Genomic DNA, 23,766 nt, shown 5'->3' on the forward strand with positions numbered 1-23,766 from the left:
ATAGTTCGATTATCACTGGAGATTATGTAAATGATAAGGTCTGCCTCTTCAACTTGCTGTAGACATTTCAAGCAAACACCAAATTCTTCAACATTTTCCTCTCTTGTTCTCCCCTTCTCTAAAACACCCTCGAAGGGTGGATAGGATGGAAAGAACTATACAGGAAAGAACTATAGTTGAAAACTGAGAGGATTGTTCTTCTTTTACTATTTTATTATATGTTGCAAACTGCTACAGGAATTTCTTTTTCTTCTCTGTTGTCCATTGTAAAGGCCTTTGGTGATATACAATAAAAACTGATTGATACTATTTGAGAGAATCAAAAGGAGTATATAATCAGAGTAGGAAAAGTGTTATGATAAACTTGTACATTTGTCCCACAAGTATCAAACCATAGAGAACTTGTTAATGTCTATCTGATGATTTGTCAGCTGTCTCTGGTCATATCTGAATAGAAACCCAAACTTTCTGATCTTTTTCTAGTTGATCCAGGTCAGACAATACCTCCCTATATTTGGATTCTCCGCTCCTCATTGGTGCTTCTTCTCCTGGTCTCAGCTCCAATCATCACCTATTTCATGGAGAAGTGTAATTGCTCCTTGCCTGGACCCAGAAACTAGGAAATCCCATTGGAAGAAAGAAAAATGCCTCCAGACTATTCTTTTGCTATCCTCCACACCTCATCCATCTATAAACTTACAATAAATTTTCCAGTATTTTACTAAGCTGGTTTTGAGCTTTAGGGTTCATAGAATCATAGAATCATAGAGTTGGAAGAGACCACAAGGGCCATCGAGTCCAACCCCCTGCCAAGCAGGAAACACCATCAGAGCACTCCTGACATATGGTTGTCAAGCCTCTGCTTAAAGACCTCCAAAGAAGGAGACTCCACCACACTCCTTGGCAGCAAATTCCACTGTCGAACAGCTCTTACTGTCAGGAAGTTCTTCCTAATGTTTAGGTGGAATCTTCTTTCTTGTAGTTTGGATCCATCGCTCCGTGTCCGCTTCTCTGGAGCAGCAGAAAACAACCTTTCTCCCTCCTCTATGTGACATCCTTTTATATATTTGAACATGGCTATCATATCTCCCCTTAACCTCCTCTTCTCCAGGCTAAACATGCCCAGCACCCTTAGCCGTTCCTCATAAGGCATCGTTTCCAGGCCTTTGACCATTTTGGTTGCCCTCCTCTGGACACTTTCCAGTTTGTCAGTGTCCTTCTTGAACTGTGGTGCCCAGAACTGGACACAGTACTCCAGGTGAGGTCTGACCAGAGCAGAATACACTGGCACTATTACTTCCCTTGATCTAGATGCTATACTCCTATTGATGCAGCCCAGAATTGCATTGGCTTTTTTAGCTGCCGCATCACACTGTTGGCTCATGTCAAGTTTGTGGTCAACCAAGACTCCTAGATCCTTTTCACATGTACTGCTCTCAAGCCAGGTGCCACCCATCTTGTATTTGCCCAAGTGCAATACTCATTTTTTTTGCCCAAGTGCAATACTTTACATTTCTCCCTGTTAAAATTCAAATCTGTATCCAGGGCAGCTGTTTACCAGCTCCATCTGGTACGTAGGCTGAGACCCTATCTGCCTGCAGACTGTCTCGCCAGAGTGGTACATGCTCTGGTTATCTCCCGCTTGGACTACTGCAATGCGCTCTACGTGGGGCTATCTTTGAAGGTGACCCGGAAACTACAACTAATCCAGAATGTGGCAGCTAGACTGGTGACTGGGAGCGGCCGCCGAGACCATATAACACCGGTCTTGAAAGACCTACATTGGCTCCCAGTACGTTTCCGAGCACAATTCAAAGTGTTGGTGCTGACGTTTAAAGCCCTAAATGGCCTCGGTCCAGTATATCTGAAGGAGCGTCTCCTCCCCCATCGTTCTGCCCGGACACTGAGGTCCAGCTCCAAGGGCCTTCTGGCGGTTCCCTCACTGTGAGAGGCCAAGTTACAGGGAACCAGGCAGAGGTTCACTCTTCTCCAGGATGAAGAGGAACCATTGATGAGCACCCTTTGGGTTCGGTCAGTCAGCCAGTTACAAATCCACTGAGTGGATTCATGACATCTGCTAGGCTTCCCAGAAGTTTTTATAGCAATACAGCAAAGGTGTCTGCATAGTATTATTGGACATCTTCAATGGATAGCATTTTGTCTTCTGAGATTTAAATCATGTGCTGCTTATTTTAACATACCTATGTTTTAAAATATTATTTGTATTTCTGCCAAATAAATTGTTGAGCTAATGTGTTGCTTTGTATTGTGCTGTATTTTTATAGTATGTTAGCCACCTGGTGTGTGCTATGTTTACAAAGACCAGATTCTATGTAAATGAGTAGAAAAATAGATATACAGATAGTAAAACAATTATATGGGGACCCTCAGCAGGTAGACCATGATGGGGAACCTTTGCAGTCCAACCCCATTAGCCAACTTTGATAGATGGACAGGGCAACCCACCTGTCCATCACATGACATAAATCGGTCAAAATCCCTTCATACATTTCCCAAACATGGGAACCACAAAGAAGGGGGGGGGGTTGTCCACCCTATGTTTTGCAAGCCACTTCATGACATGCCTTTCAACCTTCAAAACTAAAGACTTAAAGGAACAGCACAACATGGCTTCAAAGAGCTACACTGGGAAGGAGGAACTTCTCCCCTCTCTTTGAGCAAGACATTCTTTGCTCCAGCAAAGGGACGACTGGGGGCTCACATGAAGCTCCCAATTGTTCCATTAAAGGCCTGGCTTTATTTATTTAGAAAAAATATTTATATACTGATATTCATACGTATATATCAGAGTGGTTTACAACAATTGTACATAAAACCATATAATAAAAACCATATTAAAAGGTTAAAATCAGAAACAAGCTGAGGATGTCAGGTGCAGGATGGGTGGACTGGGCTTCCATAATTTGGTCAGCCAAAGGAGGAGACGTGATGGGCCTTGGTGTGCCCATGTAATGGAGGCTCCCAACAGCAGTGTAAAACCAATCCAGCCTCTGGCAACTTTCCTCCTGGCTTATAAATCATTCTCATCCACAAAGGAATTCTTATTATGCATCTCATTCCTCCCAAGACACAAAAAGTGGGAATAAGCAGGTGAAGATTTTAAAATGGATGAAACAATGTGAAAGCACATTTATGCTGTATACAATCTTGTGACCAGGGATTCCAGGCGGGAGAGCAAATTGTCCAAACAAACTGTCCCAAATGTACATACCAAATCAGAAACACTTGCAGAAGTAGATTGCATTGTGCTGGTATCTATCCAACCAGTTGAGGTAGTGCTGCTCTCCTATGACGCTGAGGACTCCAGCTCAGAGGACCAGCCTCCTTCACTGTCAGAGTCAATGTCCATTAAAACCCCTTTAAGGGATCTTGTCCCTCTCATAGAAGGCCAAACTAGCTACAGGGGCGTTCCTGTTTAAGGCTCAGTTTGAGCATGACTGCTGAAAAAACAGCTCTCCTTTGATAGAGTCCTCAGGCTGACCCTTGCAAGGAACCTTGCCCATGGTACTTTCTCTGTGATGCCTTGTTTTGCATCGCATCCCTTCATTTCTGAGCTGCTGAGGTAGTCAGTCAAAAAGGAGAGCAATTTCGTACGTCTCCTCTCCAAAGGAACACCTTACAGACCATCTCCCTGGCTTCCCTTTCACCTGGAAGACTTGAAGTCGATGTACATTGCATGAGTACTGCCTATTTCCCAGGAAAGATGTGCAGGCTGGGATTGCCTAGGATTGCAGATTGACCTCTGATTCTGTATCAAGCTGTGGTCATTCAGATCCTAATGGACTACAACTCCCATTTTCCTTTACCATAAGCCATGCTGACTGAGACAGATGGGAGATAGAGTCCATCAGCATCTCAAGGGCCACAGCTTTCCCTGGCTAACTCTATGCATTTTGTTGGCATATATACAGGGCACTTCAGATACTTACTAAACAGGCAGATGGGGGCAGCTAGTTTGCATATCAGTGACAGGTGGGACCAAGACAATGTTTATTAAATGTTTTGATCACTTTCAGAATTTTTTATTCCATTGCTCTAGTTACGTTTGCTAACATGGACTCTCTCATGAGCAAGGCTATTGGTGTTACAGTTCTGAAAGGTGAATTTGAGGAATAAGCTAAAATATGAAAAAGGCATTAAAAGGAGAGAATGGTATAGGTACTGAAGCCCCCAAAATAGCATTTACATTTTCTGAAGACTAATTTACCACACTGGTTCAGCCTAGCATCTATTTTGATGAATATACTTCCTTCCTTTGAGGTTTTTATGAATGCATTTCTAATAGATTGGCCTAATGGCTATGTTTAATTTTTGCAGTTCTGTTTTGCCATACACATCATTGCCTCTCATGAGGTTCCTGTATCTGTAGAGGTGGGTATCATAAAAAAGGATTAGGGAGCAACCCTTTGCACAAAATGTTATAGTAAAGCAAAGTTAAAGCGGCATAATGTTTTACCAGATCCGAGCCTCATTTGAGAAGCAGAGCTGCTGCTCTACTTAAGCCTGCCAGATGGATAAAAATCCTTTAAATGCGGGTTTATGCCAGATTCACATGATCTAGCTGAATGGGTTTAGGATCCAGCGTAAACCCTCCCTTCTTGGTCTTGCCCATGTCATGCCACCGGGATGCTCATTTTGGGTTAGTTACACCAGTCTTGTCTCAGGTAGCTTTGGCTAGGTAGGCTGAGCCCTGGTTGAAAGGGCTGAGCAAGTTACACCTTTGACTGAGCCAGAGTTGGAGACTTAATGCTGGCTGAACCCAGATGAGCCAGGAATCAGCTGGCTGAGCCAAAGATCCATTGCATCCCAAACTGCTTGTCCCAACAGATCCTGCCATGGTGCTTTGACCAAAAGAAGCAATCCACCCACTAACTATTCGAGTAACCTAGGGACGCTGTTATATAAAGAGCCAAGTCCCCCGCCCCCCCAAAAAAATGTTTTATTCTTTTCCTGTCATGAGATTCCTTATACTGAATTTCCATAAAGAAGAGCAGCTGCAGGGAACAGGTAAAGGTAAAGGGACCCCTGACCATTAGGTCCAGTCGTGACCGATTCTGGGGTTGCGGCGCTCATCTCGCTTTATTGGCCGAGGGAGCCGGCGTACAGCTTCCGAGTCATGTTGCCAGCATGACTGAGTAGCTTCTGGGGAACCAGAGCAGCACACGGAAACGCCGTTTATCTTCCTGCCAGAGTGGTACCTATTTATCTATTTGCACTTTGAAGTGCTTCCGAACTGCTAGGTTGGCAGGAACAGGGACCGAGCAACGGGAGCTTACCCCCTACACGGGGATTCGAACTGCCGACCTTCTGATCAGCAAGTCCTAGGCTCTGTAGTTTAACCCACAGCTGAAAAAGAAATGAACAATGGAACAATAATTTGCTATAAGTAAGCTTTGATGAGTTTATCTCAGATTAATTTGGAAATTGTTGCTTTTCTTTGGGGAAGAGAAATAATCTTCCTAAGCCAGTCTAAAGGCTCACAGAAATTACCACTTCCACATCTCAAAGGAAGCTGGAGCCTCTTTCCATGGGGATACTAATAGAATGGCTGAATCCTTCACACCAGAGATAGAATGTAATAAAATGAAACAGATAGCCAGACAGCAGGAAGGACCAGGGTCACTTGCCTTACAAAATGGTTGCTCTTTCCACTTTAACATCAGAAACTGCTGGACTAGGGATCAAAGCCCTGTGACATAAACTTGGCCCACAAGGTCTCACAATGCAGCCCAGGCACTCTCCCCTCTTTATAGACCATGTTATCTAGGGGGTGGTTTGTGTGCATGGGTGTGTACATGCTTTAGCTCCATTTTGGGCATGGGCTGTTTCTATGCAGCCCCATCTACTTTGTCGTAAGGGAATACTGTCTGGTGTGGTGGGGATTTCCTATTTATTTCCCTAGAATGAATTTTTCACAGCAAATGTCTGAATCTTCTCTCTATCATGTGAACTAATTTACTCATTTTCTGAGGGGTTTCTGGTGAGGAGTAAATAGGATAACGGATGAAAACCTACCTTTATGACCATCAAATATTATCTCTAAGTGAATGTGCCTGAGGATCATAGATACGTTGAGTAGTCCACCTGAAGGAAAGATATAAAATTAAACATCCTTGAGTCGTAGCTGCAGCCACATGTGGGGGTGTTGTCCAGGGGAGGGGATAGAAGCATGCATGCTGCAAAAGTCATGATGATTTCCGTCTCGTCTGTGAGAGAAGTAGAAGGGGCTAAGAGTCAGAGGTTGGGAAGAATAGACAAACATCGGATTGGGAAGCCAACTCCTGATCTACCCTGATGAATCTCTTCTGGGTTCTCTGTAAGTTTGGGAAACTGAGAAGGGAATTCATGGATATGGTCAACTTCTTGAAAGTTCTGGGGAAAGTAAACTCCATAATTCCCATCAGAGCTTTCCTAGGATAGTGTGTGAGAGAGAGATGGAAAGACTGATCATTACCAAGAATGGAGGAGTGGTTTTTAAAATTAATCGACTTAGCTGAGATCGTGAAATTGACATATTTTATATGGAAAATTCTGGAGCATTTGAGGGAGCACATGCCTGTGTGAGAGGGGGATCAGTGCAATTAGTGGTGATGGATGGCACGGTGGGGAGTGGGTGATCGTAAAACTTTGACACACACCACCCCCCAAAAAAGAAAAAACTCAACAACTTTGTCCAGATCTGTAGTTTTGGCAAGCTGTATGACGATAGGTTCTGTGAAGTTTCCATTATAGATCATAAGTCCTATGCAGAAGAAGATGGCATAAAGCATACTGGGACAAATTAAGCTGGGTTGAAGCCAGTTCCAACCCATTTTCAACAGAAGGGCTGCTGCTCTAAGTGAGGCAGGGGAAAAACAAGTCTAAAAAATATTGTTCTACATGAGGTTGCCAGGACTCGAGACTGATTTGAATGAGCTTTGGTTCCAATTCAAGTCACCTGCTCCTTGCCACATCCCTGCAACAGCCTGCTGGAGGACTTTACAGTGCCCTCAGTTTAAATAGCTAAGCTATGAAGAGCATATCTTTGTCTGAGCTGCATGGTGAGCCCTGCTGAGGGAGAGATCTGTTGCATCCTAAGATGCACATGTCTTTAGATCTTGTGATAGGATTGCACCTGAGGACTGCAGAAAAGCCAAGCTGTTTCCAACAGACATTTTAAAAAATAAACCAAAATTAGGTCTTCCTCTTTAACTTGTGGAGGACATTTCATGAAAACTTCTAACTTCTTTTTCTTTTTCTTCTTCTTCTTCTTCTTCATCGTCTTCTAGTACTAACTGCAAGAGAATAAAGGATTTCCGTTTAAGAATGGCTGGGTTATACAACATAATGTAAATGTACACATTAAAGAAGTGTTGGGAGAAGGAACAGTGTGAAACACATGGGGAAAAGGGCAATTTTATTGGTTTCTCCTAAACTCTGTGAATGCACATGCTTGTTTAATCTCTTTCACACACCATGCACTCCTTTTGCACCCAGAAAGAAAAATGCACCAGAATAGGGGGTGCTCTGGTATATAGGAATCTTGGCAATTATATGCCTTTACATTAACTCTCATCTATATACGTATTGCTTGCATAATTGGAAACTACCAGCAGGGGCATTCCAAAGGGGGGCTCACTCCGGTGCCATTCCAAAGCGGGGGTGACAAAAAGCAGACCCCCAATTGGCGGCAACCCCCAGGGCACATGCCGTTTGCCGTGCCCCTCCCACGGGCAGTGCACCGTGCCCTGTGGGTGGTGCACCACACCCCCGGGATGCACGCCACACCCCCTGAGACGAGCACCGCTCTGGGTCCCAGAGCGGGTTGCTTCACATCTGACTACCAGGGATTGCTAGAAAACACTTAAGACAATCCAAAAGGCTGCAGCAAAAATAACAGATTGAGAGAATAATTAAATCATTGCTCTGCCCTTGTGTTTACTTGTTAAAACATATTATAAACATAATTCATGGATGTTATTGCAGGTGCTCTGCTTGTAAATCACTGGTGTTTGGGTGATGTCAAAGATTCAGAGCTTTGCACTTCTACAGGTGAGTTTGAGACTGTGCAAGTCTGTGTGTTTGTGTGTGTTTGTGTGTGTGCAGAATTGAAGAGAATGGTGTGGGGGGTGTTCCTCTACTCATTCCAAATGTTTAATGCTAAATGTTCATTATAAAAGAAGAAAAAACAAAAAAAATTCCTTCCAGTAGCACCTTAAAGACCAACTAAGTTAGTTCTTGGTATGAGCTTTCGTGTGCATGCACACTTCTTCAGATATAAAAGAAGGTCAGGGATGTTTTGTTTCATCATCAAGCTTATAGAAAATATGAGATGTACTAGAAGCTGCCACCCACACTTTCTCAGCTCATCAATCCCACCAGCCCTCCATCCCCTCCACCTGGCTAACCCCTCCTTCATTTACCCCTCACTCACCCCCTTGCCTATCCCCTCATATCTTGCCCAAACCTCCCCTTTAAGCTTGGCTGGACCCTCCTTCCTTCTTCTATACATTTTTAAGAATTAAATTGAGAATTTGCAACCCCAAATTTCTAAATAAAAATTGAGGTGGCATTAAAATGTTTTAAATAAATAAAACACAGTAGAACACTGGCATGCCACTTTCTCCAAAAAGAAATAATTAAAAACAGTATACAATAAGCAATTATGGGGGGGAAACAGTGCTAAAAAGCAATACAGTAAGACAAAAACAAAGGTGATAAAAAATTCTAATTCCAAATGATTCCTCAAATGCTCACCCTCCATTGCAACTACATTTTCACTTACTCTCCGCATTCACTTATGCTCTTTATTTATTTCTTCCGTTTGTTCTCTAGGTGAACTTCCTGCTCCTGATTTATTCTTGAATTCAACTTTGGTTCCTGAAGGGGAAATTATCACAATACTCTGTAAGGCTCCATCAGAGGTTGTGGTGACCAGATTTTTTTTCTGTAAAGATGGGGCTCCTATTTCATTCAAGAAAGCAGCATCTCAAACTGCTCAATACATAGTCTATGCATCACTGAAGAATACTGGCCAATACTCCTGTGGTTATCAGCAAAATAATGCAAAGAACCAAGTGAAGACATCTGCCCTCAGTGTTGCTCGGAATCTGGTTTTCCACTCAGGTAAGATTGTAGAAATGATCAGTCTAGGAAGAGACTTGCGAGAGAATGTTGCATGGTGGGACAGTCCTGTTTTGAGTTCCAGCTAGCCAGCCATGCCATATTCGAGCACTGTCCATTTAATTCCCCACCCATTTGGTTTCTATGCCCCCACGACAACTGTTATAGCCCCAGAGCATGTTCAGACTTCCCTGGAGCACATTCATATATTTATCTAAATGAAAATAAGTGCTGTTTTGCACCTATGCAACCAATGTTGGAGAATCTGGCCAATAGCATGGAGATGACAACACTTCTCCAGGAACACTGTTTAATGGCATTTTAAAATAGATATTGCTGTTAGGCAGCTTATCAAAGAGTGATGCTTTTGCAACCTGTTAAAAATATTTATGATTTATGTGTCTAGCCTCTAGGGTTGGGGCTTAGATCAGCCTAAATCCATCCTGTTTCATTTCTTTTGGCACATCGTGTTTTCCTAAAGAGTGCATGAAAGGTTACATATGTTCTTCCATCCAGCTCAGTTATACATTGAGTAATGAAATGAATGATTCTTAGTCATAACAATTGATTTTTAGTTCAAATCAAACCCATTGTTATGATGCACCTTAATATATACATTAATGTACTCATTTTGTATGCATTCCGCAAAATATGCATTTTAGCAATGTTTATCAATGCTTTTCAATGAATTTCCAAATAAAATACACGTTATATTAAAATACATATAAAGTGGGTCCCTTTTGTGGTAAAACAACATTAAAAAATCCAGAGAGGTGTGAGATCCAATCAGGAGTTGTGTTCTGATCCACAGTTCGGTTTGGTACCACTGCCTTGATAAGAGCACATTTATGAGAGCTTTGTTGTTCTTGATGTGTTGATAGCCATGCTTTTCTGATATTGTCCATGTTTTCTCCTGCCCAGGTAATTGTCCTTCCAATGGTAAGTAAGCAGCATCAATGAGTAAAAATATTTATTTATCTTATTGTTTGTTTTAGTATGCCATTTTAAATCTTAACAGAAAGACAAAATAATGCAATCTATACTCAAACACAATCACGAAAAGAATTTTTTTTTCCTCATTTCCCATCAAAGATCATTAATACCCTAATGCCACATTTATAGAATCTTTTTGCCACTGTGGAAAGTTTGATAGCACTCTTGATGTCAATGTCTGAATTTCTCTCCTTTTTGACAAATACAAATGATTGCCATCAATCAAGAGCCAGTTGTCTATACAGAGAGTCAGGGAAATGCATCACTCTTTACTGGTTTTCCTGCTATTTGTGCATGCTTTTCACCATATCACTTTATGCCCCATTCCGTGCCCAATAAGCATGGGATGCCTTTGCCGAGTGGCACTGTGGCCCATAGATTGCAGCAAAATACTGGGTAAGGTTTTGCTCGCTATCTTTTCTCTGTATGATGGGCTCATGGGAAAAAGCTGCCCCATGAACCCTTCCTGAAGAGGGGAGGAGGAAGCTTACATAAGTCTCTTTCCCCTGGAGCTCACAGACATTTTGCTTTGAGAGTATAGATGTGGGCCCCATAAGAGGCCTGAGGAGAGGACTGACCATGGCAACCCCAAGCATCGGTTCAGTATCTGCCTGGTTGGAATCTGCACCCTGGTCCCCCAGTGAGACCTTGCATGCTTGGCTTGCACCACTGCAAGATTCAACACTCGCCGACTCCTGTTGTATAGGTCAGGAGAGATCCAAACCCAGCGGATCCATTCCATCTACATGGGGATTGTGGAATGGTGAACTGATCCTGCGACCCAATGCCATGCAAACCCTTGCCCTGCCTGCTGCTGTCAATAAAGATTTGGCCTGATTTTATCCCATCATCGATGTGCAGTCTGACTATTTTGCTGTTCTCATGTGTCACATAATGTGCCTGCCTGGGCAAAGAATGATTAAAAGAAACCAGCCACAAATAGATCATAGAAATTGATTGATTGATATTATTTGAGAGAATAAATAGGAGTATATAATCGCTAGAATAGGGATCGAGAACCTGTGGCATACACCTGGCCCATGAGGTCTCTCAATTCAGTCGTCTTTTACTGTATTTTTGGTTTCTATGGAAGCTGCCCAGAGTGGCTGGGGAGGCCCAGCCAGATGGGCGGGGTATAAATAATAAATTATTATTATTATTATTATTATTATTATTATTATTATTATTATTAGCCTTGGGGGTGGTTAGGCTACATGGGGGCTGGTTTGTGTGCATGGGAGTGTGCATGCTTTAGCTCCCTCTTAGGCATTAGCTTGTTTGCAGCCCCACTCATTTTATGCTGGAAAAATGTTTCCTACTTATATCCTGAGAAGGAATTTTCCACTACAATTAATCTCTGAATCTTCTCTCTTTCACGTGAACTAAGCTACTAATTTTCAGAGGGGTTTCCTGATGGGTGTTAAATGGGATAACGGATGAAAAGCTGCCTTTCTGACAATCAAATATTCTCTAAGTGAATGTGCCTGAGGGTCAGAGATACATTGAATACATCAGAAGGAATGGTGTAAAAATTATACATTCTTGAGTCGTAGCTGCAGCCAAATTTGAGGGTGTGCCCTAGAGGAAGGGGATAGAAACATGCATTCTGCAAAAGTCCTTGACATAGGATTGCCTCGTAGGATCTTTTTGCTCACCTATTAATCTTCTATAACTTTTTAAGATTAGTTACAGATAGGTAGCCGTGTTGGTCTGCCATAGTCAAAACAAAACAAATTCCTTCCAGTAGCACCTTAAAGACCAACTAAGTCAGTTCTTGGTATGAGCTTTCGTGTGCATGCACACTTCTTCAGATACACTGAAACAGAAGTTTCCAGACCCTTCTATATAGTGAGAAGGTGGGGAGGGGTATTACTCAGAAGGGTGGTGGGAATGGGTGATTGGCAGATAGCTGTGATGAGCCTGTTGACGACTCTTAACGACTGCAATAGGTCTTACAGGAAAAAGCAAGGTCTAACCCCTTGCTTTTTCCTGTAAGACCTATTGCAGTCGTTAAGGGTCGTCAACAGGCTCATCACAGCTATCTGCCAATCACCCATTCCCACCACCCTTCTGAGTAATACCCCTCCCCACCTTCTCACTATATAGAAGGGTCTGGAAACTTCTGTTTCAGTGTATCTGAAGAAGTGTGCATGCACACGAAAGCTCATACCAAGAACTGACTTAGTTGGTTTTTAAGATTAAATTGAGTCTGTAAGCCCAAATTTCTAAATAAAAATTGAGGTGGCATTAAAATGCTTTAAATGAATAAAATAGAGTAGAACACTTGCTTAACACTTTCCCCAAAAAGAAATAATTAAAGGTAGTATACAACAAACAATTATGGAAAAAACCAGTGCTAAAAATGTATACAGTAAACAAAATAATGGTAATACAGCAATCTAATGCCGATTGATTACTCAAATGTTCACCCTCCATTGCAACTGCATTTTCACTTAGTCCCTGCATTCATTTATGCTTTTTCTTTATTTCTTCCGTTTGTTCATTCTCTAGGTGAACTTCCTGCTCCTGATTTACTCTTGAACACAACTTTGGTTCCTGAAGGGGAAACTATCACAGCACTATGTTTCGCTCCATCAGAGGTTGTGGTGACTGGATTTTTCTTCTGTAAAGATGGGGCTCTTGTTTCAGTCGAGAAAGCAATATGTCAAATTACTCAATACATAGTCTATGCATCGCCGAAGAATGCTGGGCATTATTCTTGTGGTTACCAGCAGAAGGATTCAAAGAACCAAGTGAAGACATCTGCCCTCAGTGTTGCTCAGAATCTGATTGTCCAGTCAGGTAAGATTGTCAGGGACCTGCAAGGGAATGTTGCATGGTGGGATAGTCCTGTTTAGGGTTCCAGCTAGCCAGCCATGCCATATTCTAGCATAGTCCATTTCATTCTCCATCCATTTAGTTTCTATCCCCCCACCACAATAATTTATCAGTATTTCATAGCCACAGAACATGTTCAGACCTCCCTGGTCTGCTTTTGAGATTACAGTGTTCAAACCTTACAGTGTTTTTAGAAATGTTTTTCATCTGTTTGCATACAACTAGCACATGCCTTGAGTGTGTAAGGTGCCATTATGGTTGCATAAGGTTTGGCACTCAACTCTGAACAAACAGATTGTGGAAAATGTATGGATGATTGTTTCTGTAGATCAAGGGGAGTGAGTTCCTCCTGAGTGCCTTGATGGCATCTGATGGCACAGAATTTCTAAATGATCAGCATAGATGTAACCAGTTTTCCCTATTCCAGGGAGGTAGGTAAATGATAGGTACATCGTTATTCCATGAGCAGGGGTACTTTATTCACTCCTCTCAATTTTCCACTATAGGCATGAAAATATTTTGAGCTGTGTGAATAGTTGCATTAATCCTTATGCCCTTTTAGTATTGCATAGCAAAACAGCTATGCCAACATTTTCCTTACCATGTCATCTCAACCCAGGTTTTTGCTAACAATAGGACCATCCTTGATGACAAATTAAGATTAAGTGGAAGAGGTTGAACCACAAAGCTAGGTTCAGGTGAATCTCTAAACCAAACCTTTGTTTTGCTGCTATGTCAGTCATTCTATGCTGCCAACGTGTTCCTATTTGAGAAAATCAATAGGAGTATATAATCAGAGTAGGAAAAGTGTTATGATACACTTGTACATTCTTCCACCAAGTATCAAACCGTAGGGAACTTGTTAACGTTTATCTGCTGATTTATCTATCTGTATCTGGTCATATCTGAATAGACACAAAAACCTTTCTGATTTTTTTCTATTCAATCCAGGTCAGACAATATCTCCCTATATTTGGATTCTCCGCTCCTCATTGGTGCTTCTTCTCCTGGTCTCAGCGCCAATCATGACCTATTTCATGGAAAGGTGTAATTGCTCCTTGGTCAGACATAGAAACTAGGAAATCCCACTGGAAGAAAGAAAAATGCCTCCAGACTGTTCTTTGTCTATCCCCCTAACCTCATCCATCTATTCACTTACAATAATGTTTTCAGTATTTTGCTAAGCTGAGTTCAAGTACTGGTTTTGACCTTTAAGGTTCCAATAAATGGCTTCAGTTCCAGAAGTTTTTATAGCAGATACTGAAAACAATACAGCAAAGGTGTCTACGTAGTATTAATTAATGGACATCAATGTATAGCCTTTTATCTGCTGGGATTTAAATTATCTGCTGCTTATTTTAACATGCCTATGTTTTAAAATATTATTTGTATTTCTGCCAAATAAATTGTTTCACTATTATGTTGCTTTGAATTGTGCCGTATTTCTATAATACATTAGCCACCCGGTGTGTGCTATGTTTACAAAGACCACATTCTATGTAAAGGAGTAGAGAAAAAGAGACACAGAAAGAAAAAACAATTATATAGGGATTCTCAGCTGCTAGACCATGGTGGGGATATTTTGGGTCCAATCCCATTAGCCAACTTTGATAGATGGACAGGGCAACTCACCTGTCCATCACATGACATAATTCAGTTAAAATCCCTTCAGACATTATCCAAACATGGGAACCAGAAAGCAAGGAGGGGAGGTTGGCAGCCCTGTGTTTTGCAAGTCACTTTATGACACTCTTTTCTATCTCCAAAACTAAAGACTCAAAGGAACAGCACAACACGGCTTCAAAGAGTTACACTGGGAAGGAGAAGCTTCTCCCCTCTCCTTGAGCAAGGCATGCTTTGCTCCAGCAACAGGACAACTGGGGACCCACATGAAGCTCCCAATTGTTCCATTGAAGGCCTGGCTTTAGTTATTTAGAAAAATATTTATATACTGATATTCATACAAAAATATCAGAGTGGTTTACAACAATTGTACATAAAACCATATAATAAGAACCATATTTAAAGGTTAAAACAAGCTGAGGATGTCAGGTGTAGGATGGGTGGACAGGGCTTCCATAATTTGGTCAGCCAAAGGAGGAGATGTAATGGGCCTTGTTGTGCCCGTGGACTGGAGGCTCCCCACACCAGTGTAAAACCAATCCAGCCTCTGGCAACTTCCCTCCCAGCTCCTCAATAGTTCTCATCCACAAAGGCATTCTTATTACACACCTCAGTCCTCCCAAGACACAAACAAGTGGGAATGAGCAGCCAAAGATTTTTAAATGGGTGAAACACTGTGAAAGCACTGTTATGCTGTATGCCATTTTATGACCAGGGATTCCAGGTGGCAGAGCAAATTGTCCAAACAAGCTGTCCCAGATGTACATACCAAATCAGAAACACTTGCAGAAGTAGATTGCATTGTGCTGGTATCTAACCAACCAGTTGAGGTAGTGCTGCTCTCCTATGACGCTGAGGACTCCGGCTCAGAGGACCAGCCTCCTTCACTGTCAGAGTCAATGTTCATCAAAGTCCATTTAAGGGAACTGGTCCATCTCACAGAAGGCCAAAATAGCCACAGGGAAGTTTCCATTTAAGGCTCAGTCTTAACATGACTGCTGAAAAAACAGCTCTGCTTTAATAGCGTCCCCAAGCTGAATCTTGCAAGGAACCCTGTCCATAGTACTTTCTCTGTCATGCCTTGATTTGCACCCCCTCATCTCTGTGCTGCTGAGGTAGTCAAGTCCAAACGAAGAGCAATTTCATAGGTCTCCTCCACAAAGGAACACCTTACAGACCATCTCCCCGGCCTCCGTTTACTTGGAAGACTTGAAGTCATTACTCCTGTCATGTACGTTGCATGAGCAGTGCCTATTTCTGAGGAAAGAAGTACAAGCTGGGAAGTGTCCCAGGATTGTGGATTGACCCCAGATTCTGTATCAAGCTGTGGTCATCCAGATGCTGTTGGACTACAACTCCCATTTTCCTTTGCCATAAGACATGCTGGCTGAGACAGATGGGAGATAAGGTCTACCAGCATCTCAAAGGCCACAGCTTTCCCACGCTCACTCTATGCAGTATGTTGGCACATGGACAGGGCCACTTCAGATGCTTGCTAAACATGGTGATGGGGGCATCTAATTTGCATATCAGTGACAGGGAGGTGGGACTATGATACGATAATGTTTATTAAATGTTTTGATCACTTTCAGAACATTCCCCTGTTCTAGTGATGTTTGCTGACATGAACTCTCTCATGAGAAAGGCTGTTGTTGTTACAGCTGTGAAAGGTGAACTTGAGTAATAAGCTAAAATATTAAAAGAGCATTAAAAGGAGGAAAAGGAAAAGCAGCGAAGCCCCAAAATAGCACTTAGATTTATTGTAGACTCTTTTACCACACTGGTTCAGCTTAACATCTATTTTGATGAATACACTTCCTTCCTTTGAGGTTTTTATGAATGCATTTCTAATAGTTTGGCTTAATGGCTATGTTTAATTTTTGCAGTTCTGTTTTTCCAAGTACACCATTGCCTCTCATGAGGTTCCTGTATCTGTAGAGTTGGGTATCATAGAAAAAGTATTAATCTGGCTGATTCCTGAATGAGTCAAGAATCAGCTGTCTTAACCAAAGAGCCATTGCATCCCAAACTCCCGATCTCAGCAGATCTTGCCATAGTGCTTTGAGTCAAAGAAACAATCCACCCACTAGATACTTGAGTTACCTGGGGACCCTGTCATATAAAGAGCCAAGTCCCCCCCCCCCAAAAAAAATGTTTTATTCTTTTCCAGTCATGAGAATTCTTATACTGAATTTCCATAAAGAAAAGTTGGGGGGGGGGGAGGAAACACAACAATGGAACAATAATTTGATATGAGTAAGTTTTTATGTGCTTCTCTCAGATTAATATGGAAATTGTTGCTTTTCTTTGGGCAAGAGAAATAATCTTCCTAAGCCAGTCTAAAGGCTCACAGAAATTACCACTTCCACATCTCAAAGGAAGCTGGAGCCCTTTTCCATGGGAATACTAATAGAATGGCTGAATCCTTCACACCAGAGATATAACATAATAAGATGAAACTTGTAGCCAGACAGCAGGAAGGACCAGGATCAGTTGCCTCACAAAACTGTTGCTCGTTCCACTCCAACATCAGAAACTGCTGGACTAGGGATCAAGGCCCTGTGGCATAAACGTGGCCCACAAAGTCTCACAATGCAGCCCAGGCACTCTCCCTTCTTTATAGGCCATTGTCAGGGAACTGCCATCGGAAGAACAGGTGGTGGGAGGGCTCCAGGAGGATAGAAGAGATTCAGCAGCAGAAGAGGGAACCAGTAGGGGGGGAGCAGGAGCTTCCAGGGACAGGAAGTCGGAGGGGAGGCTCTGGGACACTTCCAGTGAGAACAGTGAGGAGGTATCGAGGCCCCCTTTAGCGACCCCCACCCCTCGCCGGAAGCTGTCACGCAGGAAATCTAGGAGACGCATTTCCGTCAAGCAGCTTTTATGCTGGAAACGTTTCCGCAAGCGCCCACTGTCGGATTCTACCAGTGACTGACGGAGCCATGTCCAAGGGCTCCGCTCAAGGCAGAGCTTTGCTATGTTAAGCAAACTCCGAGGGACTAACCCTTTTACGCACAAGTAGCTCATTGTCCCATCACAGCAATCCGACAGTCCCTGAAAGCGCTTGTGCAAGGAGAGGCATCATGAGCAACCCAACCGGAGCCGGCGAAGGGGAAGCAGCTGCAGCTGTTCCAAACCTGGAAGAAAGGTACAGGATGTTGGAGATGCAGTTAGCCCTGCAAACGGCTAGGCTTGAGGAGAGGAGGGCTCACGATGCAGAGAAGGGAAAAGCTACCCAAGTCTCAAGGAAGGTGCCGGGACTGGTGCAGAAATTTGGGGGTGATCCCAGGAACTATCAAGCCTTTAGGACAGAAATGCAATATGCCCTTAATCTGCAGTTTGATGATTTTCCTGATGAGGAATCGAGGGTGGGGTATGTGATTGGCCATCTAGAAAAAGGGGTGAGAGACTGGGTGAGGCCCCTGATGGCAGCCAATAACAAGGTCCTAAAGGACACAAGGAAGTTTTTCCGCGCCATGGATCTGATGTTCTCCAGTGAGATTGAGCAGGGAGTGGTGCGCAGACAGTTAATGGCGTGTAAGCAAGGGAACCGATCTGTCCGTGAGTACTGGACTGAGTTCACCATGTTGATCCATAAATTAAGTTGGGATTTGTCTGTGGAACCGATACAAATGCTGTTCGAAGAAGGATTATCTTCGGCAGTAAAAGATGAACTTTCCCGGGCGCCCAGGGCAGAGTCTATGGACCATTTGACTAAATCCGCGCTGGCCATAGGAGCACGCCAGGAGGCCAGAGCCCTGGAGAAGTGGGAAGGGAAAGAGGAGCGTTGGAGGGATTTCCGCATTCCAGAGATTCCAGAGCAGCCTTCCCAGCCAGCAGAGCCGATGGAAATCGGAACAGCGCGCACGCACGCAGTTTCAAACCGCAGCGAAGGGCGGAAGAAGGAGGGGAAAGGCGCCAAGAAATGTTTTCTCTGCCAACAGCCAGGTCACTTTGCCAGGGTTTGTCCGCAAAGAAAGGAATGGCAAGGAATGGCGGGAGCTGTTGGGGAGGAGGAGGAGGGAGCTAAGGAGTCAGTAAAAGCCAACGCCTGGCTGGAACCATCAGGGCACAGCAGCCAGGCCAAGGATCAGTGAATGTGCCCACGCCGGAACCGCCAAGACCAGCGCTAGTAATAGAGGTGTTGTTAGAGCTGGCAAACGGACACCCTCTAAGGGTTAAGGCGCTATTAGACTCAGGCAGCTCCTGCAACTTTATGAGTAAGGAGTTTGCAGCTGCACACCAGATACAAACCATCCCTTTAAAAAATCCCCTGCAGGTGACCACGATTGATGGGAGGGCGCTGTTGGGAGGAGAAGTTAACCAGCAGACTGTCCCCATGACAATGAGGGTGGCAAGACACACGGAACTGATAGCGTTTAATATAGCCACTTTGGGAGGAGCGCCCATCATTTTGGGGATGAGCTGGCTAGCGCTGCATGATCCTCTTGTGGGATGGCATCAGAGAGTGGTTTCCTTTGGGTCAGCACATTGTATGGGACACTGCACGGAAAAGGGGGGCCAAGTAGGTACCCAGGCCACGTTAGCAAAGATAGAAGCAACGGATCAAGGTAGGGTACCACGACAATATGCAGATTTTGCCAACGTCTTCAGCGAAAGGGAAGCAAATAAACTACCCCCGCACAGACCCTTTGACTGCCAAATCAACTTACTCCCAGGAGCACAATTGCCAGTGGGCAAGGTGTATGCAATGTCAGACAGGGAGATGCAGGAGTTAAGGGAGTTTATTGACAAAAACCTCAAGCGTGGATTCATCAGAGAGTCACGAGCGGTGGGGGGTAGCCCAGTGTTCTTTGTGGACAAAAAAAATTCAGACAAACCAAGATTGGTTGTGGACTTCCGGGCCCTAAACGCAGTGTCCGAACCCGTGACTTTCCCTATGCCCAGAATTGATGACATTCTGACCCGGGTGAGAAAAGGGAAAATTTTTACCAAGCTGGACCTGAGGGGGGCGTATAACCTGATACGTATGAGAAAGGGAGATGAGTGGAAAACCACTATGTTCACCCCCTTGGGGGCCTTTGAGTACTGCGTTATGCCTTTCGGCCTCCAGGGGGGGTCGGCAGTTTTTCAATCATTCATGAACCACGTCCTAGGACCACTGCTCTACAAGAACTGCGCTGCGTTCTTAGATGATGTACTGGTGTACTCAGAGGATGAAAAGCAGCATGTGTGAGATGTACGAGAGGTACTGAGCAAACTGCAAGAAAACCAGCTGTGGGTAAAACTGGAGAAGTGTCAGTTTCACACCAGAGAGGTGGAATTCCTAGGGTACCGGTTGTCAGACAAGGGGCTGGCCATGGATCCTAGCAAGGTGCAAGCGGTACTGGAATGGAGGCCACTGAAAACTAAGAAAGATGTGCAAAGGTTTTTGGGGTTCGGAAACTTCTATCGGAAGTTCATCAAGAACTTTGCCCACTTAACGGCCCCCATCACGGATTGTCTCAGCAGTAAGAAGAAATTTGTCTGGACGGAAGAAGCGCAGCGAGCATTCGAAAGTTTAAAGAGGGCGTTTGCTTCGGAAGAACAACTCTTACACGTGGATCTGCAGCAGCCGATGAGAGTGGAAACCGACGCATCTGACAGAGCGGTGGGCGCCGTACTCCTACAGCCGGGACAAGATACGTCAGAATGGAGACTGTGTGCCTTCTTCTCAAGGAAATTGAACAAATCCGAGAGGAACTATACCGTGTACGACAGGGAATTACTCGCCATCCATGAAGCGTTCAAGAGATGGCGACACCTGTTGATTGGGGCGCAACACAAGGTTCAAGTGCGGACAGACCACAAAAATCTAGAATACTGGAGGACAGCCCGAGTACTGAACCAGAGACAAGTAAGATGGGCGCAAGAGTTCTCCAAGTTCAATTTTGAAATTCGCTACGTGCCAGGGGCAGAGAATGTCAGAGCGGACGCTCTCTCCAGAAAACCTGAGTACTTAGAGGGGGAAGGAGCGGCGGAAGAAAGACATATCATCTCTGAGGACCACTGGGTTTGTGGGGCGGCATTGGTGGGGCAAAGAGAACTGGTAGAAGGTATTGAGAACGATGAATATGCCCAAGAAAAGCTTAGGGAACTCAGGGAGACAGGTGAGAACACAGGGGGGTTTGAGGAAAAGAACAGAAAACTATATTACAAAGGGGCACTCTACATACCAGATGGGGAACTAAGAGGGCGAGTGCTCAAACAGTTGCATGACAGCCCCACGGCGGGGCACTTCGGACAGCACAAGACCATGTGGTTGGTTACCAGGGAGTTTTGGTGGCCCAAGGTGAGGGAAGACGTGCGGGAGTATGTCAGGGGATGCGACAGGTGCCAAAGAGCAAAGGGAGAGAGGTTGGCGCCAGCAGGGTTATTAGAACCCTTACCCACCCCAGAAAGGCCATGGGAGATGGTATCCATAGATTTTATGACCGATCTACCGAAATCCAAAGGGAAAACCGCGGTCATGGTGGTAGTAGATCTACTAACTAAGATGTGCCATTTTATAGCTTGTTCACATGCAGTCACAGCAGAAGAAACCGCAAGGTTGTTTGTAAAGCATATTTTCAGGTTGCATGGCGCCCCCTTGAGGGTTTTGAGCGACAGAGGGAAACAATTTACTTCCAGGTTCTGGAGGAAACTAATGAGCTTGTTGCATGTGGAGGTAAGTTTTTCCACCGCCAGGCACCCAGAAACAAATGGGCAAGCAGAAAGGGCAAACGGGGTTTTGCAACAATATCTGAGGTGTTATGTAAAAGACAGAGAAACTGATTGGGTAGATAAGTTACCTCTGGTAGAATTTGCCTACAACAACGCGGAAAACGTGTCCACAGGGATGAGTCCCTTTCTGGCCAATTATGGGTGTCACCCTCGAGCCTTCCCAGCAGAAGGGGGGGAGCACTGGAGTGTACCAGCGGCGGAACACTTTGTGGAAGAAATGGAAGCGATCCACCGGCAGCTCCAACTCAACTTGGAGAAAGCCAAAGAAGCATATAAGAAACAAGCAGACAGAAATAGGAGGGAAGGTGAAACCATAAGGGTGGGAAACCGGGTGTGGCTATCCACCCAAGGACTGCCGTTTAAGGGAGGGTGTAAGAAATTGAGACCCAAACGGTTGGGACCCTTTGAGGTCATACAACAGGTGAACCCAGTAGCCTTCAAACTCAGATTGCCCAGTCACATGAAATTGCACCCCGTATTTCACAGATCATTACTGTCACCGTACTGAGAGGGACGGGAGTGGGGGGAACATGAGAGGGGGGTCACCCAAACACCTGTCATTGAAGAGAGAGAACGCAACATGGAAGTGGCAGGAATAATTGATTCCAGGTGGAAGGGGAATCGGGTGGAATACTTGGTAGAATGGGAGGGGGAGGAAGAGTCAGAAAACACGTGGGTGCCGGTGGAAGAAGTCCACGACGAGGTTCTGATAGAAACGTTCCATCAGCGTTTCCCAAGAAAACCGCAGCCGGTGGAGCGATTTAGGAGGGAATACTTCGGAACCACTGATGAGGAAGGGGTGTTTGAAGGGTTCCCAGAGTCAGGGAGTGAGGAGGCGGCATACTCCGACGAAGAAGAGGAAGACGGGGAAGGAAATGGAAGGCAGTGGCTAGAAGTGTTTGAATCCTCTGAGGACGAGGAGAGTTCCTTCCAAGGCTTTCCAGCCTCACCGCCTGTAGGAGGCGGGAGGGGGTAGAGGGGGGCCTGGAGGGGAGGTGGATGTCAGGGAACGGCCATCGGAAGAACAGGTGGTGGGAGGGCTCCAGGAGGATAGAAGAGATTCAGCAGCAGAAGAGGGAACCAGTAGGGGGGGAGCAGGAGCTTCCAGGGACAGGAAGTCGGAGGGGAGGCTCTGGGACACTTCCAGCGAGAACAGTGAGGAGGTATCGAGGCCCCCTTTAGCGACCCCCACCCCTCGCCGGAAGCTGTCACGCAGGGAATCTAGGAGACGCGTTTCCGTCAAGCAGCTTTTATGCTGGAAACGTTTCCGCAAGCGCCCACTGTCGGATTCTACCAGTGACTGACGGAGCCATGTCCAAGGGCTCCGCTCAAGGGAGAGCTTTGCTACGTTAAGCAAACTCCGAGGGACTAATCCTTTTACGCACAAGTAGCTCATTGTCCCATCACAGCCATGTTACCTTGGGGGTGATTTGTGTGCATGGGTGTGTACATGCTTTAGCTCAGGCATGTCCAAAGTCCATTTTGGGGGCCTAATCCAGCCCACCGGTTGGTTTAATCCAACCCCTGTGGGGTAAAATCATTAAGAAACCTCAACAACTTCAATCTTAAAAAAAGCCCAATAACTTCAATCCTTAAAAAGGTCAACAACTATGGTTGGCCCTTTGGTTGGTCCTCACAGCCCTTCACTTCATCAAATCTGGCCCTTTTTGAAAAAAAAGTTTGGACACCACTGCTTTAGATCTATCTTGGGCATGGGCTGCTGGTATGCAACCCCATTCACTTTATCTTGAGGGAATACTGTTCTCGGGGAGGGGGAATTTCCTATTTATTTCCCAATAACAAAATTTTCATCACAATTAATGTCTGAATCTTCTCTCTATCATGTAAACTAATCTACTCATTTTCACAGCACCTTCTGATGGGGGAAAATAGGATAACGGATGAAAAGCTGCCTTTCTGACCATCAAATATTATCTTGAATGTGCCTGAGGATCACAGATATGTTGAATAGTTCACCAGAAGTAATGGTGTAAAATTATACATCCTTGAATCGTATCTGCAGCCACATGTGGGGGTGTTCCCCAGGGGAGGGGATAGAAGCATACATGCTGCAAAAGTCGTGATGATTTCCGTCTCGTCTGTGAGAGAAGTACAAGGAGCTGAGAGTCAGAGGTGGGGACAAACATCAGATTGGGAAGCCAACTCCTGCTCTGCCCTGATGAATCTCTTCTGGGTTCTCTGTAAGTTTGGGAAACTGGGAGGGCAATTTGGTCTGGGGAAAGTAAACCCCATAATTCCCATCACAGCTTTCCTAGGAATGTGTGTGTTTGTGTCAAAGATGGAATTACTCATCATTACCAAGAATGAAAGAGTGGTTGTTAAAATTAATGGACTTAGCTGAGATGGTGAAACTGACATTTTTTATCAGGGAAATTCAGGAGCATGTGAGGGAACATGTCCCTGTGTGAGAGGGGGATCAGTGCGATTGGTGGTGGTGGACAGCAGGGT

The 23,766-nt window shown here is 44.5% G+C and overlaps 1 protein-coding gene across 8 annotated transcripts in view; it reads left to right on the forward strand.

Annotated features, from left to right (window-relative positions):
* Positions 1–23,766, forward strand: part of LOC307201716 (uncharacterized protein) — a 59,333-nt gene that overhangs the window by 22,585 nt on the left and 12,982 nt on the right. For 2 of the 8 annotated variants that reach the window (XM_079951037.1, XM_079951036.1), the window contains exons 4-6: positions 10,045–10,062; positions 12,628–12,918; positions 13,906–14,303. The exons of 2 other annotated variants lie outside the window; for them this stretch is intronic. In XM_079951037.1, the coding sequence (XP_079807163.1) occupies positions 10,045–10,062; positions 12,628–12,918; positions 13,906–14,033 (437 nt within the window). In that variant the 3' untranslated portion in view covers positions 14,034–14,303. Of the gene's footprint in view, positions 1–6,238; positions 6,338–7,986; positions 8,053–8,835; positions 9,127–10,044; positions 10,063–12,627; positions 12,919–13,905; positions 14,304–22,869; positions 23,499–23,766 lie in introns of those variants that run through there. 4 more of the 8 variants (XM_079951038.1, XM_079951041.1, XM_079951040.1 and 1 more) reach the window with 4 other exon arrangements.

The sequence above is a fragment of the Podarcis cretensis genome (assembly GCF_951804945.1).
Source record: "Podarcis cretensis genome assembly, chromosome: 13".
Lineage (NCBI taxonomy): Eukaryota > Metazoa > Chordata > Lepidosauria > Squamata > Lacertidae > Podarcis > Podarcis cretensis.